Source organism: Vanessa atalanta, chromosome 9 (assembly GCF_905147765.1).
Source record: "Vanessa atalanta chromosome 9, ilVanAtal1.2, whole genome shotgun sequence".
Lineage (NCBI taxonomy): Eukaryota > Metazoa > Arthropoda > Insecta > Lepidoptera > Nymphalidae > Vanessa > Vanessa atalanta.
In genome coordinates this window covers 10,042,617-10,061,415 of record NC_061879.1, presented here as the reverse complement: position 1 = coordinate 10,061,415, position 18,799 = coordinate 10,042,617, and the positions used below count along the sequence as shown (strand labels likewise).

At 36.1% G+C, this 18,799-nt stretch overlaps 2 protein-coding genes across 51 annotated transcripts in view; one reads left to right on the top strand and one right to left on the bottom strand.

Moving 5' to 3' along the window:
* The first annotated feature begins 155 nt into the window (after positions 1-155).
* Positions 156-4,114, top strand: LOC125066631 (ATP synthase subunit delta, mitochondrial). Its single transcript, XM_047674826.1, has 6 exons — positions 156-279; positions 663-780; positions 1,481-1,571; positions 2,232-2,338; positions 2,765-2,869; positions 3,881-4,114. Exons 2-6 carry the CDS (start codon positions 664-666, stop codon positions 3,944-3,946), a joined length of 486 nt encoding a protein of 161 aa, XP_047530782.1. The 5' UTR covers positions 156-279; position 663; the 3' UTR covers positions 3,947-4,114.
* Positions 4,102-18,799, bottom strand: part of LOC125066627 (Down syndrome cell adhesion molecule-like protein Dscam2) — a 62,332-nt gene continuing 47,634 nt past the window's right edge. For 37 of the 50 annotated variants that reach the window (XM_047674800.1, XM_047674809.1, XM_047674802.1 and 34 more), the window contains 24 exons: positions 18,476-18,683; positions 17,997-18,153; positions 17,671-17,922; positions 17,262-17,372; positions 16,933-17,174; positions 16,655-16,810; positions 16,259-16,407; positions 16,015-16,147; positions 15,825-15,934; positions 15,557-15,716; positions 15,033-15,184; positions 14,662-14,744; positions 13,896-14,072; positions 13,704-13,768; positions 13,487-13,588; positions 12,932-13,318; positions 11,877-12,050; positions 10,746-10,838; positions 9,096-9,280; positions 8,856-8,969; positions 8,296-8,434; positions 7,944-8,090; positions 6,942-7,002; positions 4,102-5,874 (listed from right to left, as the gene is read on the bottom strand). In XM_047674800.1, the coding sequence (XP_047530756.1) occupies positions 5,793-5,874; positions 6,942-7,002; positions 7,944-8,090; positions 8,296-8,434; positions 8,856-8,969; positions 9,096-9,280; positions 10,746-10,838; positions 11,877-12,050; positions 12,932-13,318; positions 13,487-13,588; positions 13,704-13,768; positions 13,896-14,072; positions 14,662-14,744; positions 15,033-15,184; positions 15,557-15,716; positions 15,825-15,934; positions 16,015-16,147; positions 16,259-16,407; positions 16,655-16,810; positions 16,933-17,174; positions 17,262-17,372; positions 17,671-17,922; positions 17,997-18,153; positions 18,476-18,683 (3,639 nt within the window). In that variant the 3' untranslated portion in view covers positions 4,102-5,792. Of the gene's footprint in view, positions 5,875-6,570; positions 6,586-6,941; positions 7,003-7,943; positions 8,091-8,295; positions 8,435-8,855; positions 8,970-9,095; positions 9,281-10,745; positions 10,839-11,876; positions 12,051-12,931; positions 13,319-13,486; positions 13,589-13,703; positions 13,769-13,895; positions 14,073-14,661; positions 14,745-15,032; positions 15,185-15,556; positions 15,717-15,824; positions 15,935-16,014; positions 16,148-16,258; positions 16,408-16,654; positions 16,811-16,932; positions 17,175-17,261; positions 17,373-17,670; positions 17,923-17,996; positions 18,154-18,475; positions 18,684-18,799 lie in introns of all 50 variants that reach the window. The other 13 variants (XM_047674818.1, XM_047674811.1, XM_047674812.1 and 10 more) reach the window with 6 other exon arrangements.

The following is an 18,799-nucleotide window of genomic DNA, read 5'->3' as shown; positions in this document are numbered from 1 at the left end:
ATATTGTTTATTAATTAACAATTAATAAAACAATTAATGTTTATGACCAACAATTACTGTATTTTAACTTATTAATATTTATATGTTTTATTTTTCCTAATATGAAATTTTAAAATTACACAAATTTTCGTACGTAATAGTATAAAGTCATTTCGGCAGAGCTGTGATTGTGAAGTTGACATTTCGGCTATCAGGCTAAAAAGGGTGTTCAAAACCGAAAAGGCCTCTTCATAATCATTGAATTTCGACGGCAAAAATAAAATAATATATATCATTAAAGTAAGTATTTAATAGATATTTGTTAAATGAATAAATCCATCGAAACAATGATGCTTATTAAATTTAATTTTATGCTACGTTAGAGCAATGAGAACATTATTACATAATCTTTGTTTTGCGCTATATTTCTTTTAAATTAAAGCTATAATTTGTATAATATCTTCGTTAAATAATAGTTTACCTAATTATCTTACAGTTCGCGTTATAACTGTCATTTAAGCAAATTAATTTATATTTTCAAAGTTAGGTTATAATAGTGAAAAAAATACAATATAGTAACCATATTATAATAAAATTAATTAACAAAATAAGTATAAATGATTACTTCTATGTATAAAATATTACTGTATTTAAAAGGTTATCAATAAACTTATAACTTTTAGAATGGCCTTCGCTCTGCGCAGTATGTTAAGAAATGTCGCCAAGAAAATCCAAGTACGTGGCTATGCAGAAGCCCCAAAAGAAGGAGAAATGGCATTTACTTTTGCTGCTGGTAACAAGGTATAAGACAGACTTGTGATTTTAAATATTTCCTTTGCTTTTATGACGTATATCCTTTAGTACAATATACTAGTCATTCACAATCGTAACCTTATGATTTTAAATCAAAGTTACCCTTTCATATTGTTATTAAAATAAATGTATCTATATTATATATATAGATACATTTATTTTAATATATTATTAAGGGCTTACTTTATCATTAATGAAACCTATGGATTATAATTTAATAAGATTTTGCCAATCACAATTTTTTCTTTAAATGTTAAAAATGAGCTTTATAATTAAATTTTCAGTCTATGTGTGTGTGACCCCAACACTTAAATAAATTATTACATTATTAAATATAACAATTTATAACATAAATTAAAGAGGTTTTAATTGTGTACTTCAAGTGGTTTTTCATGAATAGTTCTAACTATAACTTCCCCTTGTCCTTATTACACCTTTTTAATTATGTTTAAATGTAATCATTTTTTTAAATCTTAGGCACTAATGCTTAGATATGAGGTTTGTGCATAATTTAATTATGTTATTAAAAAAATATACATATTTTATTGCATATTATGAAAATTATAGAAGTTATATATATTTTAATCATTGCAACATTTGTATATATTTGATTTTATTTAACAATATACAAAAACTTTTTTTAAATTAGTAGACTAATGTTCAATATTTTTTTTTTATTTTTCTGCAGGTTTTCTACGACAAACAAGTTGTGAAACAGATTGATGTACCATCATTCAGCGGTGCATTTGGTATTTTACCAAAGCATGTTCCTACATTAGGTAATTATTCTAATATTATGTAACTTAATTCCAGCTAAAAATCACAGTAGAATAGTTGCTAGTTAGAGAATAACCTTATGAGCTTGAACCTAAGCCATGACTTAGATATTGGTAAAATAAAGGAAGGTTTATTATTATTAACTATTAACAAATAGTAATAAAAAGAAAAGGGGATTCTGGACATGATTGTTATTTTGATCATTTCCCGGTTTTTTTTTGGTCAGAGTTAAATTAGATCTAAGTTAAAATGTAAAACATATTTTTGAAAAATGCAGATAAATAAAATAAAATGCAGATAATAAAACATTAGATTTTAATATTAGATTTCATAATTCAAAATATATTTATTTTAGTACATATCACCATTAGTATTTGTGTGTCTGCAACTTACAGGTAAAATTTATACAATGGTAGAGTAGTCTTAAGAGACTACTCTACCAATGTATAAATTTCTTTTTAGTTTCGGAAATCTCGTGATCAGTCATCAGCAGTATTTCGATTGTATATGTACATAGAATTTATCTTTGCCCAAGTGATTACCGTTATAAATTAATAATTCTAGGTGAATTTATAATAATTATTATTTTATATTAATGTCAAGTCCTAATGTTTCTGACTGATTGATAAAATATTCTAATTTTATTTTTTCTTACTTTTCAGCTGTCCTTAAACCAGGTGTGGTGACAGTTACCGAAAATGACGGCAAACAAAGCAAGATTTTTGTTTCATCCGGCACCATCACTGTGAACGACGATTCCTCAGTTCAGGTAATATTCTTATTATTGGATGTAGTAGGATATTGTCAAATATAAAATAATTTTTAGAAAATAATATCATAGACGCAAAATATACATTTAATTTGCTCAAGGTAAATACTTATTAATCCATTTATAACTGTGACTCTTACACAAAGCCTCAAAGTATAAGAAACATGCCTGCTAAATGTAATATTGGTTGTTTAATAAATGGGAACAGTTTTCAATTTAATCAAACTTTCAACCATGCTGATACCTATAAGCACATTAAACCCTTAAAGTCTTTAAAAACCTGTCTTATTTTCATAATCAATTTTTTTATTTTTGTTAATTTTTTGTGGCTGTCAGCTTTTCGTACCATCTTTAGTTTTTTTTAATATTTGTATTTATACTATAATTATTATTAATATACGTTTTAAACATGTGTTACTATTACAGGTTCTTGCTGAGGAGGCACATCCCCTGGAGAATTTAGATCGTGGCGCGGCGCAGGAGGCTCTTAGCAAGGCCCAGTCTGAATTTAACTCTGCCGCTAATGAACAGGTACAATCATATTGTGTTACTTGTGTGACTCGCTTGCTGGTGTAGAACTTAGTCTAGGGCCTAGAATCCTAAACGAAAATAAATAGTAACTTATCAGTTCCTTGGAACGAACCTAAAGTTGAGAGAGTCAGACAGATAGAGTGCACACATACTTGTGCACTGATCGTGCATCTGGCTTTGGGAATAGTAGTTGGAAAATTGACATTTGTGAATCTTAGTATACCACTATTGTCAATAAGACACTTTGCCAATATAATCCAGTTCATACCAAGATATAGTTAGGAGACTAGTTTTTTTAGATCTAGTAGTAAATAAAAAACTAGCACAAAATTAATATCGATTTATATTTTTCTAATTTTACTTTTATATTATAAGCCCAAACTTAATAACTAAAATTGAACTTAATTTTTTTTACCAATTTTTAATATTGCAACACTTGTGTGTTATAAAACTATTGAGTTCTAGATCTTTTCCAGTTATTATTTACACTGTATACTGATTATTACTACATCGCGCCGGCATAGCTTTCAGGCATACTAGTATAAATCAAGACAAATGCTTTTAGACATAGCCAATCTTACTACTTTTTACTAATATGTTATATTTCTAACATTGATTTATATAGTGTACTTGTGTAGCAGATACTTATTACCTGTCGCTGTATCATAGAGTATTAAGTATATATCAAATTGTCTCCAGATCATAAGATACCGGGCTTGAATCCCAGTTCTAGCCAGTAAAAGTTATAGGGTCTTTCTGTCTTTTAAGTAGCAGTATCAGAATCGGGAAGTTTTTGATGTACAATACCTACCTAATTTTATAGTTAAGTGAATAAAGCTGTCATTTCTGCGCCGGATCTACGTCAATCGTCCATTGATCGTGACACTGTTGGAGTAGATATTAGTTATTTTGCGCAGAAATGTTTAATTTATAATATCTTTTGCGCAGTTGTTTAGTTTATTTATATAGTTAGTTGGAACAATGAACTCATAAAATGTATATTATTTTCAGGCCAAAGCTGAAGCTGCGATTGCTGTAGAAGTCGCTGAAGAAATCGTCAAAGCGGTGTCAGCGTAAACTTCTTGTTCTCTAAAATGTTTAGCTTAACATCTATTTAATGATAAAACTCACCTACATTTTATTAAAGTTTATGGCCATAGTGTATTCCGTTTTTTTATATATTTAAGTATACCTTGTGATTGTATGGGCATGTGGTCGAAATAAAATGCGAATTCGTAGTTGAAATATGAGTACTTTATTCAACACAATTCAAACACTTTGGTACAAACAGTTAATTGCAATTAGCAATGTCGTTTTGCGTTCATGAAAATAAATCAATGAATCCAAGCCGCAGACACAACACTCAGAAGCAAAAACATCAAAATTTATAAATTAAAATCAATCCCGTCAATTTGGCGATATTTTTTTCATTAAACGCTTAAACGAGTAGATAATTTAATCTCCATCGAATAGCTATATTATAATTTTGAAAATCCTTATTTAAATTTTTAATTATAATTTATTATAAATCCAAAAAATCTAATTGGAAGGTTTAAAGAAGAGATCGGTTGCTAGGAAGTCGAGAACCTATCTACAAGCCTACGTTGCAAAGCTTACACGACGATGCCACAACATATAAGAAGACGTCTAGAAAATGACACGCTCGTGTCTTAAATCTAATCATTTGCATATATAGAGATAAGATAACTATTATTGAATGATAAAAATGCACCTTATTACATTAGGGTTACATTAGGTTATATAAAATGCGTTCGAAATTCCATATCAATAATATAGTATTGTATGACCTTGACAAGGTCGGGGTTAGTGTTACTAGTCGAAATATTATCATTCGGGTATTTAGTGTTATATACTGAAATTTCAATAATGCACGTCCTTACATAACTAGCTACAGATTACATAGTTTTTTATTTAAAGAGTTGATTATTTACTAATAAGATGCCTTACGTCTAGTCTTATCTAAAAGTTATTTAAATCGCAATGAAAACGTTAAAAACATTACATAATAATACAAAAAATGACATGGCAATAACATAAATGGTAAAGCATCACAAAACTGTAACATTAAAAAGGAAGCATATTAGACCAACCTCGTGGTTGGCGGTTTACTTATAAACTGATCGTCTTAAAAATACACAAATATAAATAACGTTACTGTTAGTACATCTAACGTAAAATAAAATGGGTAAAAAATTCAAAATATCACAAGATTACATGTTGAGCTTAATTTAAATTTAAACATTAGTAATACACTTCTAGAGCCAACACAAAATCCAGACGCTCCAACGTTTAAATTAAGCTGAACAAATAAGATCAAAAATAAAAACACCCCATTATAATATTTGTAGAAAAACAAAGTCGGATAAGTGACCGTTTGTTTCGCATTAGATAAATTTAGTGATAGCACGTCACTTCTCTAAAGAAAATATATCATTTGATTTAACTACCACAACCATAATTTTCTGTTTCACATTTAAAGTGGTAACACTATACAAAGTGACGTGACAGGTTCTACGGGAGGGATGCACGAAGTAACTCATCCGACTTTGTAATTATTATAGACTGCGGGTCTACGGGCGAACTGGTATCCAAACTTCAATGGCACTCGTGTGCACTAATAATATAAGTAAAAATAATCTAGACAACTTATTTTGACATTTAAAATGAAATCGCTACGAGGTAGCGAAACACTTTTTGATAAAAAAAAAACGGTTGACAAGAATATATCCGCATTCTGCACGGCCACGGTCTCGCGGGAACACGGAAGCGAAGCGAATCTATTTAATTGTGCAATAAAGATTAAATGGGAAATTAATGAAAGGCGATGGGCGATTGACTCGCGGGAGCGTGGTCGTTTGATACAGACGCTTACAGAAGTGAGGAGACGTTAGCGGCTCACAGGTTACACTGCCACAGTATCGTAGGCTGTGAGTCCCCCCCGCCCGTGGACTGCTTGCTGGGGGATTGGGGTGTTTGATTCTGGTCTGTAATGTTAGATATATTTTATAATATACGTTCTCGATGTTTTATTTCGTTTATTAGTTATTATATTGTATTTTATAAAAAAAAAAATTATACATTCAGTTTTATATTATGTGAATTTAAATGACACAAACATTTTTGTTTTATTATTTATAATAATTTGTAAGCCACGCAAGTTATTATATTCGAAAGAAGGGTGACAGCTATATAGGTATCCGATATATTGGTAACTAAACTATTAGGTATACTGCAGTGTATATAATAGAGCAATTAGGGGGTAGCTTATTTTAAGGCGCGCCTAAAATCATCGATTTTGCCGTATGATTGACAATACGTTTATTAATTTGGTCTTTAAATAGGATTTATAACGGCTCTATCGATAATTTTATTAATATAATGCTGGGCCATCTATATGTTATGAATATGCTAAAAAGCTCCAAATTATTACAGATTTGCAGTATCAAGTTCTTTTTTTTTTCCAATATATGTATTTATGGGTGTAGGCGGTATATTGTTTACATTGTTCGAAATGAAAAAAATAATACTCGGATATGATAACCAATATAGCAAAACATATAAATTTAGTGCAATTAATCAAAAGTGTTAGCCACATAAGGTTATATTTTACAACAAAAATAAAACAGTTCAGGCAAAATTAAACGACATTCAGCAAATTCATATTATTTTTCTTCACATACATGACTTACTGTTTCCTGTTGATTATGGATGCAGAACATAGTACATGCTTAATATCGACGGACTATGCATACACATTGCTAGAACTTTGCGCAGTTGATGACTGCGACTCGAACAGTGCACACACACAAGGACTCGGCAATTAGTAAATTGTGTATCATGTTAAAAGTTATTATTTTAAAGTGATAAGTGCTTAGAAGTTCTTCCTTCGAAGGAAGTTAAGAATATTCAATATTTTCACATATTAAATTAATGTAAGATGAAAATCAATATATTTTTAATTATAAATCTTATATTTGTTTGTATTTTGCATTCAGCTGTGTTCAAAATATAATATATTATATGCAAGTGCAATAGGCCTGGCTGAACTGACCTGTCAATGAGTTTCCTCATTTCGTCGCTGTGCAAACCGTCCTTGGCAGTGTGGGCCCTTACTGCAACAACACAAGTCACGACGCGTCTACACTAGGCACGAAACTGGAGCCTGCCCTCTACAAATATTTCTACACCGCATCCACTAAACTCACCATATATTATTTATTAGCCTTTGTTGGTACTTTATATATATACTTTTGTATATGAGTTTAATTTGTAAAGGTCAAAGTGTAGTGGACACGGCTTAGAAATATCTTAAAACACATGATCTAAAAATCTAATGAATCACTTCAGATAGAAAAATGTTGTTACCACAATCACGTCTAAGCGATTTTTAATAGAAAATTCGATTAAAGAAAATATCAACGTCCTCATTATAGACATAGTACTTGGAAAAATTAAGTTTTTATTTCTAAACATTTAAATATAATTTCTTGCCATTAAATCATACTAAGATCATAAATCGCTGCTGAAACCTTAACTTTACCAAGTAACAAATAAAAAACATTTATAAGAAAATTTTGAAATAAAAGTATAAGCCAATTGCCAGAACTTCTAGAAGCTGGAACATTTTCACTTGTTATTACGGAGAGTTTTGCATGCTGTCAGTCACAAGTATTAACATAATTAAAAAAATTAATAATATTATGGATTCAAAATCGTTTTACCGTCTTCTGTTCAGTTGACACCCCAGTACGCATGGACCAATTTCAGAATTAATTTCAAATAAATCACTTAAATGGAAATGCTTCAACATCGTTGCAATGGTAATGAAAGAACTCAGTATTTGTATGAAATCCTAAACATATTTTAAACATGAAAACATAATTATGTTTAAGAAAACTTTTACCAAACTTTTCTACGGATGATTCAGTTCTGTAGTTTACTCCGGAATGATACGTATGTAAATTTTTTTTAATAATTGTTATGTATATATATATGCATGATATGAGTTATGTAATAAAAGTTATAACGTTCCGTGCGTGCGTGTGGTACGTACCGGGATAGTTACGGGGCTGGTCGCATTCGGCTTCGGAGATTTCGTTGGAGTCCTTGCTTTCGTTGAACGAGGAGGAGCAGTTGTTCTCGGTGTTGGCGTTACGGGGTGGTGGTGGGGGAGGCTCGGGAGATCCGCACTTGCGAGTTCCTGCACGATTACGTCAAAAATACCATGTCAATATGTGGCAAGTCAATTGTAAGTAAACGAATAGCTTAAAATATCTTATGTACATATTTATCCGAGGATAACAATACCCCGGATGTTTCTTTTTAAAATAACACGGTTATATTGTCAATGTATCAATCGACATATAGTATAGATAATTTATAAAGTAATGAAGGTAATAGCGCACCGATGCTGGGCCGGGAGCCGTAGTGGTCGGAGTAGGGCGTGCCGTAGGCGCCGGTGTACTGCTCGTCCTCGGGCGCGCAGCACGCGGGCTCGTCGTACTCGGGCCCGCACGCGTACATCGGCCGCGAGTAGCGCGCGCGCTGCTCACACACACACACACACACACACCGATAGGACATTTACTTCAGGTTACTACTACTCCTCTGGCAGATCTCTGTTACCGCGACAGTGCATACATATAAACCACGACTCCGGACTTCCCCATGTCTTTTTCCAGACAAAAAATGATAAAATCATATGGTACAGGTGTTTTCGAAGATATAGTTCGGATTGTTGATCGCCTCGAGCGACGGACGAATGATTACAAAGTATAATCAGTATAAGGAGCTTCGATTGAACTTTTGGATATATTTTCGGAGTCTACTCGCAGAGTATGAGTGTGGATATTGATAACTATGACGTAAGATTAGGAGAATGAATGTGGAGATGGTGGGATGAAGGCAAGATAGTGTGATATCCGTTATCTAGTTAAACAAATTAATACGGAGAATTACGACATACGTATTGGTCTTCTTCAGCGCAGGTAGCAGGGTCGTCGTACTCGGGAGCGGTGGAGTAGATGGCGCTCTGTCCTCCTTGGGAATTCTTACGGGCGTAGCGGCTGTTAGCTCTTGGCTATTTATTAAAATATAATTGTACACAATAATGTTATTTATGATAAAATTTGATGTAATAAAATGTAATAATAATAAAGTAAAACGTAATGAAGACCCAGCGTAGACTGTGGGCCGATCCACTGACCATGCTCTGGGAGCCGGCGCGCGAGTGCGCGGGGTGGTGGGGGTGTGGGTGCGGGTGCGGGTGCGCCAGCGTGCCGGCGTGCGACGGGTGGTGGTGCGGGAACGCGATGGCCTTGCTGGGGTCCATTTCTTCGCGGAAGCCGAGCAGATGGAACGTGGCGTAGGGGCAGATCTCATCCTCCATGCCTGTGTGAGGAACGAATGTTAGATTGTCTTCACTTATTGATGCGATGGACGCTGAAATGTTAGGACAATTTTAAATCAGCAACATGTGTTTTAATCTTATTATTAAATAATTTTAAGTGAAACTAGTTACAAGTTGACATCCATATAGATAACTCACCATCAATATAGAACTATGTAAATTAATATTTTAAGTATTTTCCATTTTATATTTTTTTACTTTATTGTAAATCAATTAATATATTTTGCAAAATATCGGTAACACAAACAACACGATTATGGTAGAATAAAATAAACCCTTTATTCTTAGGTATTAATACATATTTTTCAATCTCTGTCATTATAAGTACACCGAAAAATATTATAAATATATAGATGCAATACCAGCAAATAAAAATTAACAAGTGTTAGAAATAAAGCAGGGATTAATGACTTGCAATAAAACGGTAAAATACACTAAAAATAAACACAAAACACTCTTACCTTATGAAGGAATCCTACGCATTGTTAGTAAGTATAAGTTATTGTTAGATCCAAACCTATGAAATCGCCGTTTTCAAATAGTAGGTATACTTGGTATTTCATTTATATTCAAACTCTAAAGGAAAGCCTTTAGAGTTTGAATATAAATTTTCGTCAAGATAAGGCTTAGTTAAATGTAAATCAATATAATGTTCATTAAAAAAAATGTTGCTCATTTATTATTCTAGTGTTAACTTTATCCTTGATATCGCTATATAAAGGAATAAATAATAAAAGTTACATTATTTCCCAGTTCAGTAGATATAACAATGTCGTACAGACGCACGCAATATTATCTGAAGAATAGACGGCTCGTTTTTGTACTTCACCGGTTTGTCACTTGAAATAAAAGTTAAATCGACGATCATCGGAAATATTAGTCGTAATGGTCCACTTGTTTAGATGGTATCTTTGATGGAGATAAAGTTCAACTCTTATAAAACCCGATAATAAAAAAAATCGGTGAACAGGATTTTTATATAAAATACATTTTAAATGGCAACACTGTCATATAATAAACATATCACAAAAATATTCTTTATGCTTTTAGTTTAAGCCTTGTATGATAAACGGCAATTTAATAGCTAAGGAGCTTTATATATATATAGAATATAGTAATGAACAGATATTAAATTTTAGAACGATCCATTGATCGTTATAATCATTATTAAGATTATGTCAGATTTGATTTAATATTATTAACTGCCATTAAAATAAAGCCCCTATAGAATAACTCACAATGATCAGAACTAAAATTTAACCATTCTTATTTTCAACAAAGCGAGGCAAGCTTCTCGATCGCGGAGGCTCGAAAACGAAACGATTGTGAATAGATAGATATGTAAGTATGTTGTTATGTATGTCTGTGTCGTGTATTTTTTTTTTGCAGGTGTGGTTGTGTGTGTTTGTTGCGGTGTACATCGTGTCGGCCGAGCCCGCGAGTCACCTGTGGAGAGCGTGTCGCCGGAGCCCGCGCGGCGCAGTCGCCTCACGCGCTCGTAGTGGTGGCGGCGCGGGTCCCACGTGGAGTGCGCGCCCACTGAACCACACTACTGCGTTACGCATGCGCGCCGCCCGAGATATCTCACTGCTTGATGCACACTCCGTGCTCCGAGATATAACATGAGCGCCTCGGAATAGCCTCGGTGGATGCACCGTATATCGTGGGAGTTCGATCAAGTTGTGAGATATTGAGTCGGAATTCCGTACACCGAATTACATTACGTTTAGGGAGGTTACCTGTATGTTTTGACGTTTCCTCTTTTGTGAGCAAAATGAACGCTTAACGTGGAATGAATGAGTAAGAAAATAAATAAAAGTATAGAAAAGAGGAATCGGCCGAAACATAAAAGCACTACAACTGCCACCAAAAATTTAAATATCCATAATAATTAATATAAAAAAATTAACGAACCATATGTTTTGTCTACATAATTAAAAAGGGTAAAAATGAAAATACAACTTAATTATTGACTAGAGGGTTTCGTAAGAAAAAAAGATAATAAATTAAAATATTTTTTCGCACAGATATATTTTTATCAAAATTAGGTCGAAAAGAATGAAAAAGCGATAAAACAAGATAAATTGAGGATGGAGCCAAATGTAGAGATAAACGTGCACAAAGGAAAGTTGGAAGAAGCCGTAACATATATCTACTCTATTATAACTTTGTATGGTACCTGTGACAGTTCAAGAAGTCCATTCCGGCTGGTTGTTAATCCAGAACCTCGATACTTATTATCATACCACGTACCCTAAGACTGTTACTACACATACTGTTATATCCACTACTTAATGTTAAAATGGAAAACCTATGCACCTAGTATCTAAAAATATAACATTGTTGTACTCAAAAAAAACTTTCATTATATTTTTGTAGATTATTTGGTAGCGTTCCAAATATAGGAACGTACATTATTGATACGACACAACGTAGGGCGCGGACACATTTTATATAGAAAGATATACGTGTGACAAGTTAAGGTTGGAACGCGGAAGAGAAGTGCGCGTGACGAATGGTCGGGCGGTGGGGGGCGGTGGGGGGCGGTGGGGCGCGGGTTGGAAGGATGCGACTCACTGATGACGGCCTGGCGCTTGACGCGGTCGCAGGTGTTGTAGTTGGAGCCGGGCACGGGCGGCAGCTTGCGGTTGGGGGGCGCGATGTAGCCGAGCTCGTCGCGCAGGCCGCCGCGCTTGTCCAGCGTGCCGCCCGCGCCGCCCAGCGCGCCCGCCGCGCTGTACACGGCGTCGTCTGCCGGCCGAACACGCGCTGTAGCGTCACGTCGCTACGTGCTTACACATATGTTTACATCCATTCGATGTAACTCTTTTGTTACTGGGAAATTTACAAAACGTGACTAGTTTTCCTATTATCTTATTGATAATAGGACTTGTAAATAAGTCACCTGATGCTAGGTGCACACCACCGCCAAAAGACATTGGTACTGTGAGAAATATATATATATAGTAAATGTCAGATGTTATGTATCTTGTGTCTGTAGGTACATTGGGACGCTCATCTTTCAAACCGGAACACAAAAATACTTAATATTGCGGTAGGTAGTCTGGAAGGTAGAATATGTGATTAGTGGGTGGTATTTACCGGGCTTGCAAGTAACCATCTTCTACCGAGCTACCACCAAGTAAATTTAGGATATGTGTATACATACACATACTTAATTTGACTATACTCATAAACAATTATAACACTTGGATATTTTTAAAATATTACTAGAAACATTTACAAATATTATATTTATTTCCTGAAAAAAATATTCTGATTAGGTATAAAATGTTTTGTACATTCAAGGTTACTATAGCCAAACTATAAAAAAAGATGAGTAATTAAAAATTATTGATATTACATGTGCATGCGTGTTATGATTACATTTATTTTCTAGTAGCTACGTTAAGCTCGGTTGCCGTTATGTTCTATTGAATATGCCAACAGCGAACTAAGCAGGATAAATCAAAAGAATGAGACTATTATGACTATACATCAGATGTTTTTTTAGTTTCTCTAATACTCATCTTACAACGTATTTTTTTTTTCAAGAATAATGTTTGAAAAGTGATTGTTATGAAAATGATGAAAAATAATAAACAAAGCGGCGGCCATGCCACCATACATACAGTACGCGTCCTTCTGACCTCGCAGGCGGTGCGGCGTGTTGCGGCGCGCCAGCGTCAGGCAGATGACCACCATGCCCACGATGAATACGACCACGGTGGCCAGGATGGGCACCAGCACCTCCGGCTCGAGCCAGGCGCGCAGCCAGGGCGGCAGGTCCCGTCCGGCGCCGGCGCCCGGCAGCGGCGCCACCGTGCCTGCAAGCCGCTCACCTTTGTGTTGGTGCTCCCGCGCGCCGCGCACCACGCACACCACCACGATCGCGATAATGATCACGAGCACGGCGGCCACGACCGGCACGATGAGGTTGAGGTGGGACAGGATGATCTTGAGCGTCTGCTCCGGAGTCAGAGCCCCGTCCCCGACCTCCCGCACCGGCGCGATGGTACCTGAAATGCGAGCCGGGGGCGCATTATGGCTACGAGTGGCTTTAGTTCGTTCTTTGTTATATTGTATTTACTGTCCGACGGCGATGCATTTCAGGTACCTTTGAATCGAGTGTTTGTATTTTGGTATTACAGAGCAATTGTACCATATCGAAACGAGCGAGCCCTCACCTCCGGTCATTGTCAGAGTTGCGAATTCGTACTCGGCTACGTTAAATCCGGCGTTGTTGTGAGCGGTAATCCTCAGGACGTACCACGTGGCTGGTTCGAGGTCTACAATGATAAGATGGATCTACATAGAAACTTCGTATTTTGTTTTTAATTAATTTTAATTTAAAGAGAGTTCTATCAAAGTATTGATTTACTCCTGTTGTTCAGTATTTATTACCAAGTACAACGAAGTTTCCGCCGGGTTTAACGGCATTCGAGATCTGGTTCCACTCGGCAGCTCCCCTGGAGATACAATGGATGGATTACAAACACGATTATGATTATTTTGTAGTTTAGCAAAATGACGCACTCGGTGAAGAGACGACGAGCGGGGTGAGTGTGTGTGTGTGAGGTGGGGTGGGATACGTACTTCTTCTTGTTCTCGACGACGAAGTGGCTCATGGGGCAGCCGCCGTCGAGCCACTGCTTGAGGTGCAGCGTGACGGAGGAGGAGCCCACCTCGATGAAGTCGGCGGCGCGCGGCACGGGCGGCTTGGAGCCCCGCGTGCGCGCGATCACCACGTCCGACGCCTCGCCCGTGCCGATGCTGGGATTTACAGATTACTACTTTACCAGTTATAGAAAGTTTGATGAATGAGGCATCACAATGTAATATGGACCTTAAAGCCTGTACGCTACAGACAAAGTTCAAAGTTGAGTTTATTTGTCCATTTGAGTTGTTTGCATAGTGTGTTATAAATCTTGAGCTCGCGTATTATATGTAGCTTATAATATAATAACCGTATCTAAACAGCGAGTTTGGCGGCGATGTGATAAGTAATTATTGGAAAGCAAAACACACACAAAGTACACTTGCAGTAAGTTGATGAAAAAAACAATGACTTTTTATTACCATACGAGTATACCATACCATAAGCTCATAATAATATGATATTTGAATATTTTTTGCCGAATACACTATTGAGCCCACACAAAAGGTCTCGCAGAAACACCCGTTACCTGATGTCGCAGATATGTTTATGCAATAATCTTCTAAATGCGAGGATGAATTTTAATCGTTATCATATTTAGAAAGTCGACGCCGAAGATTCATGGTGCCACACAAACAAAGTGATATAAACAAGGTGTTAAAAAATATATCTTAAGGGTCATTTTTGTGTGATAATAAGACATACCCGTTGTAAGCAGTCACGTAGAGTTGATATCTGGATCCACAGAACAAGTTCTCAAGTGTGTACGTGTCAGTGTTGCTCGGAATCTGCAATGATAACGAATTATTATTTTTGAAATTTGCATGTAAATAAACGTACTACATCTTTTTAGATATAAGTACTTATATCATAAATATGTCAGTTTTAAGAAAATATACAATTACTAAATTATTTTGAGTTTAAGTTTTAGCGTTCATTAAAGTATATTTGAAATATATTTTCTAGAGTTTTTACTAATAATTGTTTTGAATATATACTCAACTATAACAAAAATAGACACATATTTAAAAAAAAAAATCAATACAAAGACATCAAAACATAAACAAATAAACAACCTGAACGGTTTCCCAGTCGCCGAATTCCTGTTTATAGTGGATGGTATATCCCGCTGCGGGAGACTGTGCGGCGTCCAGCGAAGGCTTCAGGCGAAGCGTCAGCGATGACACGGAGGACGAGGCGATGTTCAGTTGTGGTGGGAATGGCGGGGCTGGAGTTATTGAAAACATTTAAACTCAAATCTTATCTTGGAAAACAAACGAGAAAATGTGTCATTTGACGAAGTGGCGCTGTACAATTTTTTTGTAATTGCTTATGCCAATGTGCTATCAACCGCGAGATCTGAGATTTTATGTTAATATAGTGTAATAGGTGCAATATAATAATTATATCAGTTCACTCATCCTCCAAACCAGAATAGAACATACAAAGTATAATATTACTGTTTGATACTAGAAAAATTGGTGAGTGGGATCCACTCAGACAGGCCGGGAACATTTTCCTCATATTTGTTTGTTAGAAAATTTCTATCAAATAAGTGTAAAGGAAATGTGAATGTGTGATGATGAAAATGATATCTTACCGAGTACAGAAAGCGTGTGAGTGACGGTGTCGGTTCCGAACTGGTTTTCCACGTGGCACGAATACTCTCCGGCGTCTTCGCGAGCCACTCCGGCGATCTGCAGCGAACCCTCGGGCAGTTGGCGTACGCGTTCCGATGCTTCCAGAGGATGTCCTTTTACCTAAAGGTAAAATTATCATATTTAAATTGCATATAGTTGGACCTTATGATGATCGGTGTTTTAATTTGACGTAGAGGTACATTATGCATACATTCATTTTTACATTACCTTCCACAGAATATTAGGAGGAGGAACACCGACGGCGAGGCAGGGCAGTTTAACGTCTTCCTTGTAAGTGGCCGTGAACGATTCGTCGAATGATGCGATCTTTGCGGGTACTAAAAGATATTTAGGCATTTGTAAATAAAAATGATTATAATAAATCATCTGCAAAATAATTATATATTTATGTATATACCTTTGTCACTGGGACTGCAGGAGGCAGTGGCTGAGGGTTGTCCTTCTCCGATGATGGTGGAAGCGGTCACCCAGAAGTCGTAGCGGCCAGCTTTAAGGTCGGTTGCCGAGTAGCTGGTTTGAGATGCGGGTACCTAAAATTACCACATTATACCTCCATAACATTAATGCTGTTCGAAAAATGTCAGAGGAGGATATATGAGCTCTCGGTAAGGCGGTAAGCGTAAAGTGTGAAGGCGCGTCACCTTGTTGGGATGTGGCTCGGCATTCTGCGCCTGCGTGTACACGTTGTAGTGGGTGACGACACCGTTGGGCTGCGCTGGGGGGCGCCACGACACGAGGATGGAGTCAGCGGCCATAACCAGCGCCTTCACTGCACGCGGAGCTTCGGGCACTGCACACACAGAGATCAGCTCATTGAGCGATCAGGTCACATTGGGATAACAGCTGCGCAATCCCACCAGTTATCGTAAATTCACCTCTAACATAGCCTCAATAAACGAGCATTATCACTCAAAATTTATCAAATTGGACTCGCACCTTTAGAATATTATTAAAGATTCTGCATTAATGTATTTGAATAAACTCTAAGTAGAAATATTCGATAAGCAAAACTAAATGAGATATCCGATTACACCCACCGTCTTGTTCAGTCTGGCAGTGGATAGGAACAGATCGAACACCGTCACCTCCGTTGGTGGTAGCGAGTACTTCCATAGAGTAGTTCGTGAATTTCTTAAGTCCATGAAGGATGGTCTCGCTGCTGGCGGTGATCTTGGTGTCTTTCGTTTTCTCGTCTACAATTTTAGTCAATTTTATTTAACAATGCCGATAAGAAATCATATTCATATATAAATCGAAAGTTTGATTTTGCATAAGGTATTTCTCCGGTGAAAATAATTGTAACTGTATGACTTACCATACCAGGTCTCGCTGGGGCCGTAGATAACTTTGTAAGATTTAATGAGTCCGTTAGCGGCGGCAAGAGGGGGGGATACCCAAGACACTCTGATGGTTTGCGCGGTAAGAGTGGTGCAGAGGACGTCCTGGGGAGGGGCAGAGGGGGCGCCTTCAGCAGTGTAAGCGCGCACTTCATTCGATACTGGACCAGATCCCATTTTGTTGAAGGTTTGAACAACGATGGCGTATTGGGTGTAAGTTCTATAATTATATAAATGTATGTTATCCGTAGAGAAGTTGTGAAAAATTTTAACATAATTGATGAATTTTATAATATTTCATACTTACTTCAGATTGAAGATATCAAGATGATGTTCCTTGCCAGATTCCTTGGAGATATCGACAGTTTCAAAGACGAAAGATTTGTTGCTTGATGCGAGCTTGTAACCAACATAGTATCTGAAAATTATGTTATATTTGTCAGCAAAGATAACGCGAGACGTATAGTTTAGACTAAGGGGTTTTTCTGTACCTTCAAACAGCACTTTTCTCTAAGTTTACACTCCCCGATTTATCAACCAAAATTAGATAAAGACAAATCGAAATCGAGTTCAAAAACAGCTCATAAATTGGCTTATCGATTTTCTAAAACTTTACTAAAATATAAAGTTCGAAAGTTGTGGTTTATGTTATTACATATTTGACGAAACTGTTATTCTTATGATTAAAAGCCATAGAAAATCTGCTAGAAATTTACCCTTGAAGTTCACCATTCCAATCCTGAGGCTGAGGTGGTTTCCAGGTAACTCGAAGGGTGTGTTTGTCAACGGCGTCAACTTTTACGTCTTGTGGCATGCCAGTGGGTGCTTCTTCTGCGGTGATAATAGTGACAGTCTCCGATGGTTCTGAGGTTCCGAGTTCGTTTTCTGCTACAATTCTGATGTGATAAGCAGTAGCTGGTCGTAAGCTGAACACTCCGGCTTCAGTCGCATCTCCAGGTACGAGAACTCTATAAATTTTATTTACATTAATTTTCCGATATACCTTGTCGGTAAGACGATTTTATGGAATAGTATCATTTACCTGTCGATATCTTTTTCCCAATTGCCTTTAGCCCGTTTGTATTCAATAAGGAACTTCTTGATCGGCGAGTTTCCGTCGTAAGGTGCAGCCCAAGAAAGTTGAACGGTTCTTCCAGATTTATCCAGAACTTTTAAGCCATAGGGAGCCTCGGGTACCTCTGAAAGACGAATAACAATTATTTCAAAATATGCGACAATATGTAAAATTGTAGTACATTGTTCTATTCTAGTTTACATTTTTATCACATATTAAAATTATACTTTATCATTATGCGCACAATAATATCTATGGTCTAATTTCGACCATAAAAAGGGGAAAATTCACACAATTTCAACCACGTGCGATATTGTCGAGTGACAAAAATCCATTTAAAAACACTTTCTACTAATTAAATAATAAAGAAACGGACAGTGAAATTTTTATTTAAATTAAATGATTTCTGTTAACAAATTATTTAAAGAATACATATATATATTTACCTTGAATAATCATGTTGATGCTAGTATCATCAGAGCCAAAGGCATTGGTAGCAACACAGGTGAATAGGGCGCTGTCAGATCGTTCAGTCCTTCTGATGCTCAGGTCGGAGACAACACCACCAGGCAGAATCTCTTCGCGGATTGTATAGCGGGGGTCGGATTTGGGTTCAAGACGTTTGTTGTTCATGTTCCAGATAATTCCAATGGGCTATTGATATTGGAGAAATTGATAAATATTTGGGTATTTTGTATGTAACAAAAATATTTTTCAGTGGAGATAAATTAATAACAAAGATTTGCTTACTATGATACTTACAAGACATA

What these genes read in the sequence shown, in the direction of transcription:
- LOC125066631 (XM_047674826.1), top strand. Translation starts at nt 664, where the DNA reads ATGGCCTTCGCTCTGCGCAGTATGTTAAGAAATGTCGCCAAGAAAATC. An exon ending in AAAGCATGTTCCTACATTAG is followed by an intron (nt 1,572 to 2,231) that starts GTAATTATTCTA and finishes CTTACTTTTCAG; the next exon opens with CTGTCCTTAAACCAGGTGTG. An exon ending in ACGACGATTCCTCAGTTCAG is followed by an intron (nt 2,339 to 2,764) that starts GTAATATTCTTA and finishes TTACTATTACAG; the next exon opens with GTTCTTGCTGAGGAGGCACA.